Raw genomic sequence first — 19,318 nt, forward strand, 5'->3', positions numbered from 1 at the left:
TGACATTCCTCTGCCAGTGTCCGCCACATAGAAGCGGTCCAAGGTGCCACAGCCTGCACCTCCAGTCCTGCCTGTGTGTGACGTTCCTCTGTCCGTCGCGAAGGGCGGTCCAAGGTGACCTGCCAGAGTACGTGGGCCGCGCAGCGCCGCTCTCAGCGGGAGGCAGCTGCGGGACACGACTCGGCAACGTTCATCTGCGCAGCTCGGCTGGTGAATCTCCCGGCCCAGAGGGGTGAATCTCACAGCCCAGCTGGATAAGGAGCACGGAGGAGGAATTTGGCATCTTCTGGACAATGGCAGATGAATAGCTCGGGTTGCTTATTGCGCGGAATAGTCAGAGTGGACATAATACAACTCAAACCGTGCGCCGAGGTATGCTGAATGGCAGACATCTAGAAGGAACGTAGCCACTCCAAATATTGACGGTTCTGTATGTATAATGCAGGCGAGGACAGTCAAGGAGACCGGCCTCATAAGCCACACAACAGTTGCCGGCCAATGAGCCCCACGCTGCATGCATTATGAACCAGTGCAGAGTGATATAGGATAAACGGAGCTGCGCTACGAACGGTCGGACCCCAGGCCGGTCACGAGGGCTGGATGGGGCCCGTTTATCCTACGCCCTACAGGTGTTCCGAGGTAGCACAGAGGTGAGGCTAACACGGCCACCAATACCCGTTGTAACTGGTGTTGTGAAAAAATCAGGGCCTCGACTGTTGTTTGAAAACGGAGGATTGGCGGATAAAGCGGGAAGAAAGTAAGGGAGGAAGGGGTGTATCCGATCACCGCCGATGCTATCTCGCCTCACGGAGACTATAAATCACGCCTATCCGGGCGTCACGATCTGACCGTGCCATCACGGATTGTGTGTGATGTTTGGGGATTTAATTTCCCCCTGACTCCACCGCGCTGGTCATTGGCGTTTATTGTCACGACAATGCCATCATCAGCGGCTGAGTAGGACGGCCGTCCGTTCCATGAACGGGGTGAGTCGCCCCCGCCGGAAACGCGTCACAGGCAGGCCGACTTCCGCCGGAAGGGACCCCGTTCCGCCGGTGGCCGTAGAGCAAAGGGTCCAGTTTTGTCACTGGTGGTGACGGGGAGGAGTCACCGACGGGCGCGGTTTAACACGGAAAGGGGAGGGGATATGGGTGGAGGGTGGCGCAGAGGATCATTCATGCTACTTGGCCGCGTTTACCACAAACGGGGAAAGTGGAAGCACTTCCATCACATAGAATGAGTGCTTAAGATGGATGTAAACAAAAACAGAATAATCAGAATAAATGCCCGAAGACGTTAGATAACAAGTATCTACAGTCACTTTGATTAGCATATGTCAACCCAAACGTGGGTAGGGGTTTACCCTCCCTTTACCCTCCGGCCGTCAGTGCAGCTGGTCGGCAGAGCACGTAGGACGGGATTGGAGCTGGTGTTAGTGGCTTGTGCCTCACTCGAGTCTCCCCGGTTAGCGGCCTACGCAGCCGCGCAGTCTCCAGCGCTGCCAGCACTTCAGGCGGTGGTCGTTCGCGTGCCGGCCGGCCGGCGTTAAAGTCGCCGGGCCGTGGGGGAGGCGATACAACATAGAACACACGCGACAGGTCGAGGGCGGCCACAATGAAACGATGCACTCAGGCCTGTATACAAGGGCATGAATAGGCGTCTACATGGCTCTTAACAGTGCAAGTCACTGTATAACCATTACTCAAGAAAAAAATATAGCAAAACTGCCTGTAACAGACACACTTGTTCATGTCCTTCCTACTCCATGAAAGGGCTGTCTCATCCTGCTGTATCAGCCCTCAGCCCCCTCCCGTTCACCCCTTGGTCACCCCACCCGTGCCATGAACGGGTCCCCCCCCCCCTCCCCTGTCATCAACCAATACCGTGACCGGACGCGCCTCAGACTCCGACCCCGCGCGGTGGCCCGATTGACTTCCATCCGCCGCGCGGCCCACGCACGCATCGGTCCAACCTCCGATAGAGCCGACAGTTTGGCGGGCGTCGGGACGGGGAGCCGATAGAGCTGAGGAATTCGGGCCCGTGGGAGGGAGACAGCATCTTGATGGAACTGGGGAATTTGAAACCGTGGGAGGAAGGTGGCAGAAGATTACGGTGGAGTGACAGGATTTAATCTGAAGATCTAGCGTGAATGGCCAGATTAAAGTCTTCGGTAGAGAATGTGGTGACATACAGATGATAATGATGATCAGCAATCTTCTAATTATGATCAAAAAGCCTTATATAGGCTTAAAAAAGAGGACATCGAAAGCAATCCCACTTCGGTGAATTGTGTTTCCATCAATGAAGTGCCGATTATATTGGGTGAATGCTGAACAATTGGCAGCAATATCAAACCTAACCATTGTTTTTTTTTTGCGAGTCATTCCGGGCACATCCGTTCCGAGCTCCGGCCCAGTGCGCAGCCAGACACACAAACACCAGTCGGGCGCGTCAGTTGGCCACGCTCTGTTTGCGCCGCCAGCGCTCCGGCAAATCGGCCCAACGGCGTCTCAGACCGCGCCGCTGGAGCCGACTGTGTCATCGTCTTCATCATCGTCATCGTCATCACCATCGTCATCAGCGTCATCAGCGTACCGCAATGTCCGCTCCAGTTCCCACTAACATTCCAGGTTCAAAGCTCATAGCGACGATACCCGGCTGCAAAAGGTTAAAAAGGCGGAAGTTTAGGTTCACTGGGCGAGGGGAGAGGGTGGTTATAGACAAGGTCAGGTCACGGATGGGTAAAAATGTCAGCGGAAACATGAAATACAGCGACGTGTTGGGATGAATCGTGAAACTTCAAGCAACAGGTGAGATTTGTGTGTGTGATCTGTTTATCATTCTTCCTTGTTTACATCCAGTCACTATCTTGTTAATGTTATCATTTGCTTTCGATCTTCAGATCCCTAAACTAACACGGGAAAGACAAACCCTGCGACAGTCTCTAACTCATTTGATCCCCGCCGCCTCGGAAGCCACTGACCTCTGTAGAACAGTGAGCGAAGGTAGACACTGATCGAGCTACCTAGCGGTGTGACCGGACGGCGGGGGCGGTGGCGGCGCGCCCCACAGCCGCCCATATTCAGCCGCCGCCACCGCCCACCGACGGACAAGGTCGGGCCGGGGTGACCTCAGCGGCCGCTGCGCCACTCAGAGGTCACGGCGCCGCGCTCAGCGGACCCGCAGCTGGCTGAGCCCAGGAACCGGTCAGGGCGGTCACAGGTGCCGTAGGACACAGCAACGCCATTAACGCCGCCAGACGCCAGCCGCGCAATCCGGCTGAGGTCATACCAACATGAGGTCTTCGGAGGAAGATTACTAGCGGATATTATCGACCTGCGTATCGGCACAAGCCGAGGTTCATCTCCACATGAGGGCAGCCCATAAGAATGACGTCGAGTCAGTCATACTCGAAGTAGAGCGGACCACAGAATCCGCTTCCCGTCGCTGTACTCCGCCACTTACAGTGTACCATGCACCACCACAGGCGGTGGCATGTTAGGTTCACCAGCCGTAACCCACAGCTTTTACGTGGCGTCCCAGCGGGAAACATTCCCAAGAGACTGGGAACCGGCACCGTCGACCAGTGCCGTATGTGCCGCCTGCATTGTTTGCCTTCGACTGTGTATTTGTGAGCCTGCAAGGTCACCAGTGTGGTCTGGGGATCGTGACTACTTTCTGTTAACAAGGATAGACAAACATTGAGGCTTCTCGTCATTCCGTGAACGACGCGCCAAATTGCTGCAAACGTCAGTTTAGCAGCGACGCACCATCTTTATCCAATCGTCTCGGGAAAGCCCGGAACCCAGTCCCCACCCATGAATCAAATACCACGGAGCTGAATCGACCGCTAAAAGTCCCCAATCGCGTCTGCATGCACCTGTGAATGAGGCGGCACCAATCCCCAGCGTCACTATTAGCACCGCGCCCACAGCACGTCATTTCCCCGTCGGTCCTCCTACCAGGGAACACGGCACCGGACCGCAGCCGCACGGCGGAGCGAGAAGTCCCACATTACGAGCTGCGACATTCCACGGCAGGAAAATTAGACAACTTCACCAGTACTGACGTCAGGGGCCGCAGGGACTGAAGGAAGTGCTGGGCGGGGAGTCCAGGCTCAGACCGCACGCTAGCGAGTTTGCACATCAGAATAAATAACAATTAACATGCAGACGTTTATGAAAGAACATGTGATCTTTTACGTCTATGTTTCGGACGCCGACTTATGAGCCACAAATGAACATGAATGGGAAGGGATGAGGTTGAGAACTGTGGATGCCCCGCTGGAACCGGGCCACCCTGCCCTTGGTGCGGCTGAATCTCACCACCAGGCACCACAACGCTCTGAAACGTGACCCGTTGAGCCAGGTGACCCGGTGTGAGCTAATTGAGCCAGATGTCACTCGGAGTCAAAGGAGCAATCTGGGCCAGATAGCGGTGTGAGCCAACTGAGCCAGGTACCAATCTGAGCCAACGAAGCCAACTGAGCCAGGTACCATTCTGAGCCAGCTGAGCCATGTTCTAGTCCAACTGTCTCCGGCTGGTCTGGCGCCTGTCTCCGGAGGTCTCCGCCTGGCCTGGTCCGGCGCCGGTCTCTGGCCTGGTCCGGTGCCGGTCTCCCACTCGGCCCTCACTGCCGGACCACCAGGTGGCTGACGTCCGACACACATCTTCCCGTCACGGCGGCGGCAGTGACGTGGCAGCGGGCCGCTTTCACAGGCGGCGTGACCGGCCGCCGTCGGCTACGGCAGATATTCGAGGCAGATATCCGTAGATACACGGGCAGGGACGGCTGACCCAATAGATATCCAGATACCCGGGCAGTGACGGATCAGGCTCGGTAGATATCCCTGATAGATATCCGCAGATACACGGACAGGGACAGATCTGCGCCGGTAGATATTCCCGGTAGATATCCGCAGCAGATACCCGCAGATATCTAGTGATAAGTCGGCCACCACAACCACTTGCAAAACACCGATTGAGTACCCGATACCGAATGTCCCTTCAGAGACGTCATTTACCGGGTGCAAGCATTCCCTGAAAATGGCCGTGAGATAAAAATGTTACGGCAGTTCCCGGGAACACTGCTCGCTCCGCTGCCGGCTGCTATGATGTGGCTCTGAGTCTGAGAACCCCGTCAGCTCGTACCGCGCGGATCCCGACAGCGGGAGGCGGTAATCCCGGGCAGACAGCCGCAGAGCAGCAGCTGCGCGCCTTACGCCCAACACGAGTGGGAAGGAAGAAACGCCAAGGACAACAGAGGTTAGCGGCGCCGGTGGAGGTGCAAAATCAGTGTCCCAGCACATCCCTCTTGGTCATAAATGTACGCAGACTGCTCCGTGTGAATAGGAGCACCAGATCATATGGAACAGAATATGGAGCAACACACACTACATCTACCTGCCACAGATGGCCCCATATTTCACCAGCAGCCTGCTAACAGCACCTCAGTCGCTGGCCGATTTTCACCTCTGCCGATGGATCAGCTGGTGGCCGGTAGCGGCCCTCCCACCCGAACACACCACACCGGACACCATTAGACAGTGACGGCGGCCGGTCGGGCCGAGCAAAAACCCGGGCGGACCCGCCCACCCGGCCACAGAACAGCGGGCTAGGGTTGAAAGGAGGATAGCAGAGAGGCGACACAACACAGGTTACGGCTGGGCACCGGGCGGGTCACAGATGAGCACAGGAGCAGGGCAGGCGACACAACACAGCTGGCTTCAGCTGGGCAAAGGGGGCAGGGCAGGTGGGGACACGGCACAACAGGTTGCGGCTGGATGGAGCGGCTGGGCACTCCGCAGGTGACAGAACAACAGGCCTCAAATGGACAGGGTGCTGGGCATTGGGTTGACGACAACACTACAGGCCACAGCTAAGCAGAGGGGATGGACAGCGAGGCGACACGGCACCTCTCAACCCGATTCATCCAACGTCGACGGAAAGGGAGGGGAGACGACAAAGCTCAACATGCTACAACTAAGCAGGAGAGCTTGACAGGCGACACGCATGACACTCAACGGGCCACAGCTGGACAGAGGGGACGGACAGCGAGGCGACACGGCACCTCCCAGCCCGGCCCCTCCGCCGCCGACGGAAGGGGAGGGGACGAGGTGTGGGATTAGCAGCCGAGATAGGGTCAGCCGGCTCTGCAGCGCTGCAGCGGGGCGCCCGACAACAAACCGGGGAGGAGGAATGAATGGAATCACGGCCGGATTACGGGGAGGTAGTACGGAGCAGCTGGGGCGGTCGGAAGGACGTGGGAGGTGCTGACGGAACTACAAAACAGAGGAGGCGGATAACAACTCAGCGACGACGTTAAATGACGGAATTATCTTCATCCATCCGCATCGGGGAGCACTGGAAATCAATTTCAGAATAACGAAGCTACTGTTCTAATTAAGAAGCCCCATTATAGCTTCAGAAAAGCGCTCCGTGCTCATCCACATCTCACGTCGCGTCACTGCCCTGACCAAATCGTGACCCTCATTGTAATCACAGGCGCACGATAACGCAGCGGCGAGGTTACTGGACGACATCGAGATCTACGAACACCTCAGAGACAGCGGTGTTACATTCCACTGAGCTGCGATAAGACCTTTTTTTACCAAAAAAGAAACTTTAAACGCACATTTCGCATCGTTGTTCACCTATTTTTTCACCAAATGACACCCCACTCAAATATCAGAAGCCTAACAGATACCAATATGAATGCCACCCAGCAGTACCATCTCCCGACCTACGGCGCGCGCGCGCAGGGAGGACCAGAGTCCCTCTCTCACGGGACCTGTTCCGGCAGCTCTCCCAGTATGGTCCTCCCCACACCGTCGCCGCTGCCTCTGCCGCCTCCCAATCGGTGGGCCATCCGAGGGCACATGCTAATACCACCAAGCCGCCGCCGCCCGGCCTCAGCTGCAGGCCAGGAGATGGGCTATCGGGGCCGGTTTGGGCGCGACGCGACACCGCAGGAGGACAGGGAGCAGCGTGGGCCTGTCAGTCAGGACCGGGACCACCACGTGAGGATACCTGTCAGGACCACAGCTGGGGGAGGACGCGGCCACGGCGTGCTAAACTTGTCCCTAGGACGGTGACCTGAAGACTGACAGGGTCTCAGAACCAGTCGCATCACAACGCAGCTCGCTGTACTGAGGCTCTATGGAGTATAGAGAGAGTCAGGGCCCAACTGACTACACCGTCGTTAGTTCAGTGAGGCTCTATTATGGAGAGCGACAGAGCGTCCCAACTGACTACACTGTCGTCGTTAGTTCACTGAGCCTCTATGGAGAGCACCAGACCCCAGCTGGCGGCCGCTGAGTGACAGGTGGCAGCGGTTAGCGAGCTGATGATGATCGGACTTTAACGACCGCTCTCGTAGCCACCTGGGGGCGGACTACCGCATACGGCCAGAGTTACCGGCGGCACCGCTAGCCATCAGTACACCCGGGTCAAACAGAAACGGGCGGAGAGCAGGGCAGTCGTCCGAGGAGAAACGACTGAACTTTTATAATCGGAAGGTGGAATACGTGGTGCTTAGGACTCTCATTCGCCCTATGCTTTATGCTAGTTCAGTGAAATAAAATCCAAGGAGTCCTAGACTGAAGGCGGAACTTCACACTCCAGACCTGGGCTCTGAAGTCACTCACTGAAGTCAAGATCGCCAACATCAGTCCCTCACGTAACGCCATCTGGTCCTCAGCCTCAGCCACCATACAATCAGGTGACCCACTCTCCACCTCACGCCATCCCATCTCAAACAGTCACGTGATGTCTCAGCTGGTCAACACGAAACGCAACCCGTGTCTATCACGTGATCTTCTCCACGAGCGGCGTGTCAGCAGCCCACACCGGACAGCGGTCACGTGCCAGATAGCACGCTCCTGCAGCCACCGTCACGTGACCGCGCTGGGGCACCGCTCGGCCCCAGCGCTGCGGTCACGTGCTCTGCCGGGCCGGGAGCGGGGAGAGCGGGCAGTGGCATCCATCGGCCTGCCGATCTCCGCCCACGCGGGGCAGCCGCTGACCTGCCGCTCCGCCAGCGCTGCTCTCACTCCCAGTCAGCCGTCCGCTGCCGGACTTCCGAGAGCAAAGCGCAATAAACCCCTAATGCTCGCCAATCGAGCTCTCTCGACTCGCCGTTTGATTTCTGCCATATTCATCCACATCTCTGGCCTTATTCGTTCATGTCCCTGAGCGTTTGAAACGAACATCAGGCGAGCCAAGCCTCCGCGTCCGACGCCGACGAGATACCCGTCAGGTTTGGTCTCTTCCTGACGTCAGCCTCCTCTCTTCCCCTCCCCATCAGTGTCTCCATTCCTCTCCGCCCAAACATGGTCCCGAGCGGCGCCACAACAGACGGGCGCGGCCGCCCACCGTCCGCAGGAGAGCCATAACCGAGCCGAGTCGTGAGGAAGCCATGGGCGCCCACCACCGGTCACAAACCCGCCGCTGCCGGCGTCCTAACGACACCCGGCGAGCGACCAGACGACCCAGCCTTCACGACCGCCGGTCAGCCGCTGTCGGCACCGCCGGGTCACGGAAGTGCGGCGCCTGGCAACCGTTGCCATGGACACGGTCGGTAACAGGCCACCAGTGATGATATATACGTACACCTGTTTGTTGTGCATGGTGGATGGGGGCAAGGATGGGGGTGGAACGGGGTATCTGCGAAAGGTGAAAACACCGACGTGCAGAAAACAACACAACGCAGACTCATTAAGTTGGACGCTACCTACAGTTACAACGCTTACGTTATTCCAAAAGAACACAAAATACCAAAACTGTATAGGCGGCGTAGCCATATAGGTATGTGAAAGCAATGTGTTTGAATTCAGTGATTTATGTAGAGGTTTACCAACAATGGAGAAGAGAGCCATAAGAAACTGTCTCAGCTGAGTGAAAATGTGTTATATTTTCATTAACAGCGGGACACCTCAGACTGGCGCGGCAGCCGGACCAGTTTCTTCTCCAGAGATGTATCCGTACAGCTGGCGGCTCCTCACAGCAGCGCGTGGCTTTCTCCGCCGGCTTCCAGCCACGGGAGCCTCGGCACGGTACCCGCAGCAGCGGACGGCGACGAGCGCCCACCCGTCCGACCCTCCCCTGCGTCAGAGCGCACACGAGCGGCCGACCGTCCCGATATCGCAGCGCGGGTGAGTCAAAGAGTCCTGTCTGCCCACTGAGCGTTTGCAGAGGACGGCTATCAGATATAGGGTCAGCAGAGTCGACGGCGCAGGCGCGGCACAGACCCGGCTCGGTGCAAAGCAAAGGGTCTAGCACTGCTGAGATAGATACCCAGCGCTGAGCTGGCGACAGGAGCTAAGGTGGGTGCTGAGTGCTGAGCTGCAGTCAGCGCTGATACGGCCTGGTTGCAGTCAGCACTGAGGTGGGCACTGAGTGCTGAGCTGACGGCCGCAGCTGATACAGCCCAGCTACAGCCAGCGCCGAGATCGACAGTTGCTGAGCTGACTGGCACAAATGAACTGCAGTCAGCGCTGAGAGGACGCCAAGGAGCAGGCACGAAGCAGGGTTCACAGGGTGCAGTATTGGTGTAGCCCGGAACCAACTTTGACCCCACCACAGTACACACAGCCTGGGAGAGTAGTCCGATATGATAGAATCGCTGGCAAACAGTACCTATTGCCAAACTAGCGGCGCCACGCTGTGCAAATAGCGGCATTTCGTGAGTTTGCACTCTGCAGTAAGGGCGTCATATCTCTCTCAGCTGGTCAAAAGACTGCCAGTCTTGAGTCTTAAGCCACTCCATCAAGCCTTGCCATCACCTTACTTCGAGGGTTGGGCTGTCCAGCCAGGGACATCCTGACAGACACTGGCCAATTACGTCTTGAGTCGCGCCCGGTGACCAGTCTGAGTTACCCCGCGCATCTGTCCATCACCAGCTCTACACAGCCCATCTGAGTAGTCTGGCCGACGAGTCCCAGTCCCACACCAGGCGAGTGTGTCGCTCGCCCAGCTGCAGCGGCTTGGGGCGGTGCCGGTCACCACTGCCAAGCTCCACGGAGACGCTACGGGCCCACGGAGACGGTACCGTCCCACAACATTGGTAATCCGCGCCACGTGCTGTGACGGAACTCTACTTATACATAGAGCTGCTGTGACGGGAGTTTACAAAGCTGCAGTGGCCGTACTTACTGCGCTAACCCACACGTAAGACCAACGCGTTGATATCGGTCCACGTGGGTGTCAAACGACACTCAAACACCTAAAACGCGGCCATTTAAACACAGGACAATGGCTGCGTAAAAAGTCGCCGTCCTCGAGTAAGTATTCTGTTTTGAACTAGTTCTAGCATAACAAACAACCTCCATCGCCCTTGTACGATCCACTATCGGGAAAGTGGCCACACCGCGCTACAGCGCCAGTGACGGAAAGACCGGCGGCAACGCTATCAGTTCCCCGACATCGCGGGTCAACAGCACAAACCGGAGATAAGGAAACAGAACGACAAAAACCACACCGCACCAAAGCGGCCGAGGTGCCACCGCGGCTCACGTGAGACCGTCCCCCACACCCCGCCCCAGAACAGACCAGATTAATGGCTCAAAGTCCGCGCGGCCGGTCCCCCAACATTCCCTCACGTCAAACAAACATGTCGCCCGTACTTTTACACGCCGCCCGCTACAATCCGCCACAATCGCGCCGAGTAATCGCTCGGCCAGGCACGTGATCCAGCCTGCACTACACTAACCGCCCGAGGATCCGCCGCCATTCACATGGCAATCGTAAACACGGGCAGACGTGGCCTAAAGCGGCCAGCCAGCCGGGCGAACCAGTAGCATTTTCACCGTCAGTAGCCATTCCCATACATAGATCTGACGTAGGTGCTCCACCACAGCCACTGTTCATTTCATGTGGAACACGGACCGCGGCAGGCGAAAAAAAATACATCCAAGGGGAGTGCCGAGGGAAAAGTCTTTACGTTGACAGCTCCTTTAGCTGTGAACCCTTCTGAGTTCAGTCGAAGCTGCTGAGTTGCAGCGTGCCGTTCCGGTCGGTTGCAGACGGTCCGCGCTGCCGCCGAGCTCGCTCTCCGGGCGAGCCGTGACGGCGGCGACTGGACCGACCGCCGGGCCGAGAAAGTGGGCCGGTTCAAGGCGGGGTCGGCAGCCCCGGGCGACGGCCACTCGGCCAGCGCAGCCTTCAGCGCCGCGCAGCGCAGTCGGTACAGGGCCGATCACCGCAGCACGATCACAGAGAGACGCTGACACGGCGACAGTCAGCCTGACACAGCCAGATGGCCGCCTCTCCCTGTCCATCGGCAGACACGGGTCGCCCGGACGACTCGGACGCACACGGCTCCGTCACGGTGACGGTGTGGATGCCACGGTCGCTCCGACACCGCTGACTCGGCCGTACCGACAGCCCGCTATCACCGGGCGTTTGTAGAGCGTGGAGGGCAGCCGGTGTGGCGAGACCGGTAACCCGACCGGCACCGGCACCGCCCTCCGCTGAGCGGAAACTGAACTAGGAGAATGAAACGGCGGCTGAGAGACCAGGAGACCGAGGGACCAGGAGACTGAGGGACCAGTACCCCCGGCCCCGACCGGCACCGGCATCGCCCTCGGCTGAGCGGAGGTGGCTGAGACTGAACCAGGTGACTGAGAGACCAGGAGACTCGCGGGCCAGGTGTTTGATGTCGAATGATAGATCACTCCGCTGCTCTCAGACATACTGACGGGTAGTCATGCTAGTAAGTCAACATCAGACTATTTCTTCGCATCAAACTTCGGTTCAAGCAAGTTTTAACCTCCAGATCCTACACACATTTCCTCACTCTGACACCACATTAGCCCAGCATCGAGCATACCCCTTCGATAGCAAACGCTTCTCTGCGTGCCTGACTTCAGCCTACCCATCTGTTCTTCCAAGACCACTCTGTTTCCACCCCAGCCCCGAGTATCATTCACGGTGCCCAGCGTAGCGTATCAGAAGCACGGCCAATCGACTCAGCCCGGCCCGGCCCGGCGTGTAGCGGTGGAGGATAACGGTAGCTGGCGGACGGTGGGGCGGACGGACCGGCGGGCAGCGCGGGCCGAGACTGGGTCACAGGCGACACACTGGGTCATACATGTCACACACGAGCACAACGGGTCACAACAGGTCACACAGACGACACATCATGTCACACGGGCACACCGGCGACACACCAGGTCACACGGATCACACCGGGACAGGGAGGAGAGGTGTAGACTGTAGAGTGTAGGTCCAAGCGAGGAACACAGGCACACGGTCAAGAAGTCACACGTTACACGGCTATGAACAGTCGCCTTGTCATAGCCAATAGAACTGCGACGGGTCACTTGTGGTCACGAGGCACAACACTGGAGGAGGCATTGCCAATTAGGCGCACAAAGGGATGAACAACGACTCACTGGACTGGACTGAACTGAAAGGAACGCCGGATGAATTCACATTCTATTCAAATGGTCTCATCCTTGACCGTCCGCGCAATTCGAATTCCCGGTTACTTCACCACGCGTGTCCCATCCGTTCGGTCGGCGCTCATAATGGAACCCGGGGAAAACTATCTCCGCCTGGGCCGCTGAAAACTCGCCCGGCCTCTGGTGAAAACCCTGGAGCACGCGGGCGGTCCGTTCACTGCGGCCCGTGGACACTGGGCAGTATGGACGGACACTTGGACAGCCAGCCGGACAGGCTGTCACCGTCTCTGACCGTCCAGGACACGGACCTATGACAGTTCAGGACAGTTCAGCCCCTCACCAATCCGTGCCGGCCGTCTACTGCAGTCGGTTGGCTCGACTGCTTTGACCTTCCTACTCGTGAACGACGTCGCATTGGGCTATGATCAAAAGAAGCTCGTCCATAGAAGACTGCACGGCATGGTAGATCACATAAACAAATGGAAACGGCTGTAAAATTCTGACAAAGTGAAAGTGATAATGAATGACAAAGTGATAATGAGCTCATTACATTTTATTCTGAGAATACCGCCACCCAAAGAAGAATACGGGCATTCATGAATGTCTTTGTTTGGTGGTCAACTGACGTGACACCAAGGAACCAAAATAAAGCTGAATGCTAGGAAAGTAGAACAACAATAAACAAACACAAACATTTTAAGCAGACTTCGTATTTGTCTAGGACCGGTGCCTATAACACCTGTGGTGTCTCGACTGTGCCGATAGTGACCAGTTTAACCAGCCGCCTCCTCAGCCGGTCCTCCACTCAGCCCCGCCTGCAGACGGCCGTCCGTCCGCTACTTTACACGAACACCGACATTCCGCCCGGCACAATTACACTGGCGCACGGTGTAAAACTAACGCCCAGTCACGCGACTCGCGTGGCAAGGTGACCGACGCTCGGGACGACAGGATGTCATCGGCGAGCCGGTCAGTTCGGGCGGTGTAACTGGCAGCCCGATTTGGACTGTGTACCTGGCGGCCCAGTATGGACATCGGGCAGTGGACCTGGAAGCCCACTATGGACATCGAGCATTGTATTTGACAGCCCGGTTTGGACTATGGATCCGACAACCCGAGTTAAACTGTGTATTTGGTAGACCGATATGAACGGTGCATTTGGTAGCCCGGTATGGACGGTGTATCTGGCAGCCCGATATGGCAGCGGCCGGTGTGGCCGCCGTGTAATGACTGGATAATCGCGGCACGATGCTGGTAAGTGACGCCTTTTGATGGCACATGACGGGGCAGGCCGATCGGGACACATCAAAGGAGACCGGTATGTCCAGGGAGAGGGAGGAGGAGAGAGAAAGAGAGAAGGAGAGAGGAGAGGAGAATAGAGGAGACATTAGCCATATCTGTCCCGGTCCTTGGTAGCTGCCCGCAAAATGTGCTAAATCGCATAACAATGAGCACCAAAATTTGAGAGCCCGCAATGAAGCTGATTTTCGACGTCAGAATGGACATAGTTTGCAACAGAGGTAAGTGAACTCGACGACCCGTTCACTGAGTCACAGATCGAATGTATGCGCTGATCGCCGTGGCCTCTCAGCAGCAGGAACAGGCGTCAGAAAAGACCGGTACCGCACGCACCACAGTTGCGACACGGCCCGACGTCACTGGGGACCGCTGGTGACGTCACTGGGGTCACTGACAGACCCGCTTAGCCGGGGTGAAGTAACTGATAACCGCTGCAGAAACAAGACGTTTGTCCAGCAACCAGTGTGAACTGTTGTGAAACACAACCCCGTCAAGTATTTTCTGCGCAGAGTTCTGAGTAAGCCAATCTGAGATCAGATTAAACGCTAACTCCGAGCTCCAAGGGTTAAAGGGCCAGTTTTGTAAGCAGACTTTGACCTACACCACTGTCCCACCCGGGGATGGGGTACTTACTAAGTACCCAGCTCAACAGTTCAGTCTCGTAACCGGGACCCTGACTGAAAACGAGACTGAAACACCGATGACGTCTGCTACAAGTGAACGGTGAATAGCTACCCGGGCGGGTAACGTTGGTGGATCCTCCAGCCAACAGTGAAACGAAGATCACCAACATGCAGGTCACATCCGCGCCTGAATCGGGTCATATCATGTCAGGTGATGCCAGCCGTAAGGTCAGGTCAGCCGCCGAGCGGCCGAGGCTGTCTCGGACCAGTGCGCCCGTCTGCAGCGCTATCCGCCGCCGCCGCTGCCGCCGTCCACAGAACACAATGCAGGTGAAAACAGCTGGCCGGGTCGTGCTAGAAAGAGAAAGCCGCGCCGTCCGGCCACCAGCCCAGTTTTCTGCCGCCGCCGACCGGCACAGAGAGGAACAGGTTCCACTGCGCCGAGCGTCTTTTTCAGCGCACAGGGCCCAGTTAATTGGTCACGGAGCACCACTATGCTGGTCAACAGCGCCACACAAAGGGGGCTGCAGCCGTCAGCGACTGATTGCGACTGATTGCGATCCGAGCAGATAAGCACAGATAGCATCGGTTCACAGATGGACGAGAAATTACGGCCGGAATGACAATCCCGATACACGAGATGTTATCGAGGGGTAAATCGTTAAGTGAGTAGCGTGCAGAGCTCGTAAAGCTTATTCCCACTGCACAGTGCATACAGCCGCTCAGTGACGGAGCACTCAATGGTTGAGCAGTCGAAATCAATGCCGTCCACAGCGGGCCTTTCAAGAATGATAAGCAGTCGATAGGGAATGCAGCCTGCAGCGACCGAAGATTGACAGATGTGCACAGAGGTCTTTCACTCCGGAGAAAGCACGACTCCATTCCGATTGATTGCCTTTCTATTGTGCATTATTCATCATACGCGACCACAAAACATAAAATATTCAAAATCCAATGAGAGTGACAGCTTTCAGCTTTCGCGTCCAGCTTTTGGGTAGCATTTGAAAACATTCCCTCGGCCGGGAATCGAACCCAGGCCCGTCGCTGTCTGCCACAGGCCACTCACCTGGGGGCGCCTCTCTGAACTCGAGTGAGCTGGGGCAGCTGAAGGCGCGCCGGTCGTCGAGCGGCGCGCGCTGCGCCGGCTCGCTGCGGCTACGTCGGAGCCCGCTCAGCTGACGCCAGCCGGCGGCGGCGCCAGGGCTGTCGGGCGGCGTCAGCGCCAGCTCGGGCGGCGTCAGCTGGCGCCGCAGCCGGAACGCCGTCAGCTCGGCGCACAGCGCGTCCAGCTGCTCGCCCGGCAGGTACCACTCACTGCCGAACGCCGACAGCGCCGACTCGCTCGACGACTGGGTGTCGGTGCCCAGACTGGAGGGGCGCCGCTCCCAGCGGCCCGCAGGCACCACGGCGCCGGACCGCTCCTCGGCGGCCGCCGCCATCCGCGGGATCTTGGGCTTCTTCTCCTTTTTGCGGCGCTTCCTGGGCTTGATGATGCGCGGTATGACCTGGCTGAGCTCTGCCGGGTCGCTGCCGTCCGCCGCCACCTCGCTCTCGCTCGACGTCGGCTCCTCGGCACACGCGCTGTGAGACGAGCCAGAGCTGTGCGAGCTCTGGGAGCTATACGAGCTCTGGGAGCTATAGGAGCCCTGAGAGCTATATGAGCCCTGTGAGCTGTACGAATTCTGCGAGCTGTACGAGCTGTGCGAGCCCCAGGAGCCGGGCCCGGCCGGTTTCCCCGGCGCGCCGCCCGAGCTGTGGCGTCTGTAGCGCGCCGCCACCGACTCGTACCTCGCACCTCCTCCACCGCCGCAGTAGGCCTCTCGGGGGCCCATGGGGCCGGCGCCGGCCGCGTGGCTCCCCGGCGGAGCTCCGCCAGGGCCCAGGTGGCCGGAGGGGCCCGGAGGACCCAGAGGAGGGCCCGGGGAGGCCCAGTTGAGGTCGGCTGGACGGGGCCGGCGGCCGCGCGCCGCCCCGAACTGGCGCCGTGCCGGGAACGCGCCGTGGTGCGCGCCCGGCCCGCCGTGCTGGCCGTGCTGGTTGTGGCCGCCGTGGTGACCGTGGTTGTGACCGCCGTGGTTCAGGTAGCCACCCGCCCGGCCCGGGTGTCGCGTGCCGTACCCGTGATTCATCTCACACGTGTGTCGCACCTCCTGCTCACAGCCCTGCCACTCTCTCTCTCCGCCGCACACTCACACTCACACCTCACACAGGAACGAACGGAGAGCGCCGTTCGACATCCACACACGCGCGACTGGGCGGCCCGGCGATTCGGCGAGGTGCGCCGGCCGGCGGCGGGCACAACACTGCGCCGCTGTCGCCGCCGCCGCGCCGCCGCTGCTCCACAGCCGCCGGCCGGGGTTCCCAAACCGGTCGGCCGGCGACCCACTGCCGACACGCAGAGGTCCTCAACTCGGCCGGAACTGGGCCGGAGCGGCCCCGATCCGGGAGACACGTGCCGTGCGGCCAGGGCAGCGTGCTAGTGACCTCAGCGGCCAGCGGACCGGCGGGATGACCTCTGAGACCACCCCCGACCTGGAGCTGCGCGTGCAGGCCGGATCGGAGGATTGTTCTGCACATTGACAATAGCGCGCTGGGCGCTGATTCTAGGTCACCGGCTGTTTTGGATCTTTAAATCCGGAAGAATCAGTTAGATCAGTCGCAAGTAGAACAGGCTAGGTGAGGCCCTTGTTGGTGGTAAGATGAGGAACTTGTTGGGAAAATGGACATGAAAGTCGTGCGTGGACAGCTACCGATCGAATGACCCCAAACCATCGTGTTCGTGACCTACAGCCCGAGTCAGATCGACCCGGGACCCTTCACCGTACTGTCTGATAGATCTACCACACAAACAAACAACCCCACTTCAAGGCTGCACAAATGGCGCCGAATCTGAACCCGAATCGCTGAGATTCCCAAACGTTACGGCACGTCCAGAGTAGCATCGATGGGAAATTAGAACAGCGTCGTACACGTTAGAACCTGCTCCCTCGCGGTGCCGCGCTCTCCAAGCGCCGGGCCCGAGCCGACTCGATGGAATCTAGCGGAGCAGGTGCAAATATGATTTTTTTACGGAGGGCGGCAGAGCTACGCTGGGTGTGGTGGAACCTGCCCCGGCGGCTGAGCATAGAGGCACCTGCACAGGGCGCGAGTACAGATGCCCCAGGCGCGGGAACAGCGGCACCCACTGACGCCCCGGGCTGCTGGGGTATAGAGGCACCCAGAGACGCCCCGGGCGGCTGCCAGACCCATAATTACCGCCAAGGTCAGCCTCGGGCGGCGGCAGCCTGCGGGCAGTGCACTGCAGCGTCCAATTACCACGCGCACAACACCACACCACACCACGCCGCACTCATTACGGCTGGTAAATAACGCGCAGGAATGAGCGGAGTCGGAAGATATAGACTCGAGGTTCTAGCAGTGGATAGGGGATACCAGAAACGATGCAATAGCGGAAACAATAGTCCGCGGTAGCAGCCACAGCTACAGTGTCACCCTGGCATCATCATTGACAAGTGGTGGATTCTCTTCGCGAGCGTAGTTCCTCTGATCATCGAAGAAGTGGTAGGTGTTACAACAGCAGCAGCAAGTACTGATCAACACCGATAGCGACCCCCGCGGCGGTGCCCAAAACTCCCAGCCAGAAGCGGTACGACGGCAGCAGAGGCTGGAAACACGGACAAAACAAAACAAACCGGACACGAAGCTGGGCCATAAACCCAGTGACCGCGTGAGCTGCGACGAGAGAACACCAGCCAGCTCCATACGTCACCAAAGGATGGTGCTAGAAACGAACGGACTAGTGCAACGGTGGCTCTGATTTACGTGCCACCAATGCATGTCTAGAAATTGGTGACGTCGTATTTTCGTAACCTGATCATAGTGATCAACTCAAGCACCGTCCAACTAGCACAAATACACATATTTCCTCTACTACATTTACAACGTGAAAGATAACCATCACATCATGTATACACATGGAGCTTTATTGTATGTATTGCAGCAGGAAGACGCTCTGTTTTCCGCACAGCTCCGCCCGCCAGGCTGATACGATCGCGGCAGGTCACTTTGGTCACTCAGCCGGCAGACCGGCCGGCCGATATACGTGAGCCAGGCACCTGGCACGGATTAACAGGAACTGCTCACAGTGGTACGGATCGTGGATAAGCATTCAGGACTTCAGTCCTTCCTACTTACCGCGCGCCATGCCTTTCGACATACTGTCACTTCCTGGGGTAATAAAACCGTTCAGAGGAAAATAAAACGATTTTGGGTTCGCAATTGCACATAAAGGCTCCCCCGGGAGACAGTGTGGAGTGTGGACAGAGCAGTTTCCCCAGGGGCACTGTCAGCGGTCTCCCGGAGAGGGGGATATAGCTTCCCCAGCGTCGTGGTCGGCAGTTTCCCTGGGGAGGCACAGTGTAGTTTCCCCAGTGTCCCTGTCGGCCACCTGTCGTCCATGTGACCGGGACCGCGCACCGACAGCAGACCGACGTGACACAGCGAATCGCTCCCCACCGCCGCACACTGGCCGGACGAGCGAGTCCAGCCCTCAGGCGGGACAGGGCATAGTAGCCCCTGCTCAGCCCTCAGGCCTCACCCCGGCAGGACAGGATAAATTAGTCTCAGTTCAGCTCTCAGCCTAGCAGGAGACCCGGCTAGTGCCAGCTCGGCCGTCATCCCGGCAGGACGGGACCGGTCGGCGGATCGAGGTCACTGGTATATACCGGAGCCGTCGGACCCAGCACCAGTAGGCGGCACGGATGGTCCGGTCAGGGCGGAGATCAGCTGCGGCACAGGACCCTGAGCTACCAGTTTCACAGCGACATAATGCAGCTCGGGATCGCAGCTGGACGGCGGAAATCGCACGTCCCATCTGCTACTAATAGTTCGCTTACAGTAACTTGTTCTAGTGCCATACACACGCATATATTGCCTTATTTATATTGGGTTTATATTTCATGGATAATTGATGAGCAGAGCGTGTTTCATTTCACT

The 19,318-nt window shown here is 58.2% G+C and overlaps 1 protein-coding gene across 2 annotated transcripts in view; it reads right to left on the reverse strand.

The window, feature by feature from the left end:
- LOC122367072 (CCR4-NOT transcription complex subunit 6-like) overlaps positions 1-19,318 on the reverse strand; it is a 65,735-nt gene that overhangs the window by 34,940 nt on the left and 11,477 nt on the right. Inside the window, exon 1 of one of the 2 annotated variants that reach the window (XM_043339853.1) lies at positions 15,390-16,619. The exons of the other annotated variant lie outside the window; for it this stretch is intronic. Within the exon in view, the coding sequence (XP_043195788.1) occupies positions 15,390-16,452 (1,063 nt within the window). The 5' untranslated portion in view covers positions 16,453-16,619. Of the gene's footprint in view, positions 1-15,389; positions 16,620-19,318 lie in introns of those variants that run through there. 2 annotated transcript variants of the gene reach the window in all.

The sequence above is a fragment of the Amphibalanus amphitrite genome, unplaced genomic scaffold (assembly GCF_019059575.1).
Source record: "Amphibalanus amphitrite isolate SeventyFive unplaced genomic scaffold, NRLGWU_Aamphi_draft 000848F_arrow, whole genome shotgun sequence".
Taxonomy (NCBI): domain Eukaryota; kingdom Metazoa; phylum Arthropoda; class Thecostraca; order Balanomorpha; family Balanidae; genus Amphibalanus; species Amphibalanus amphitrite.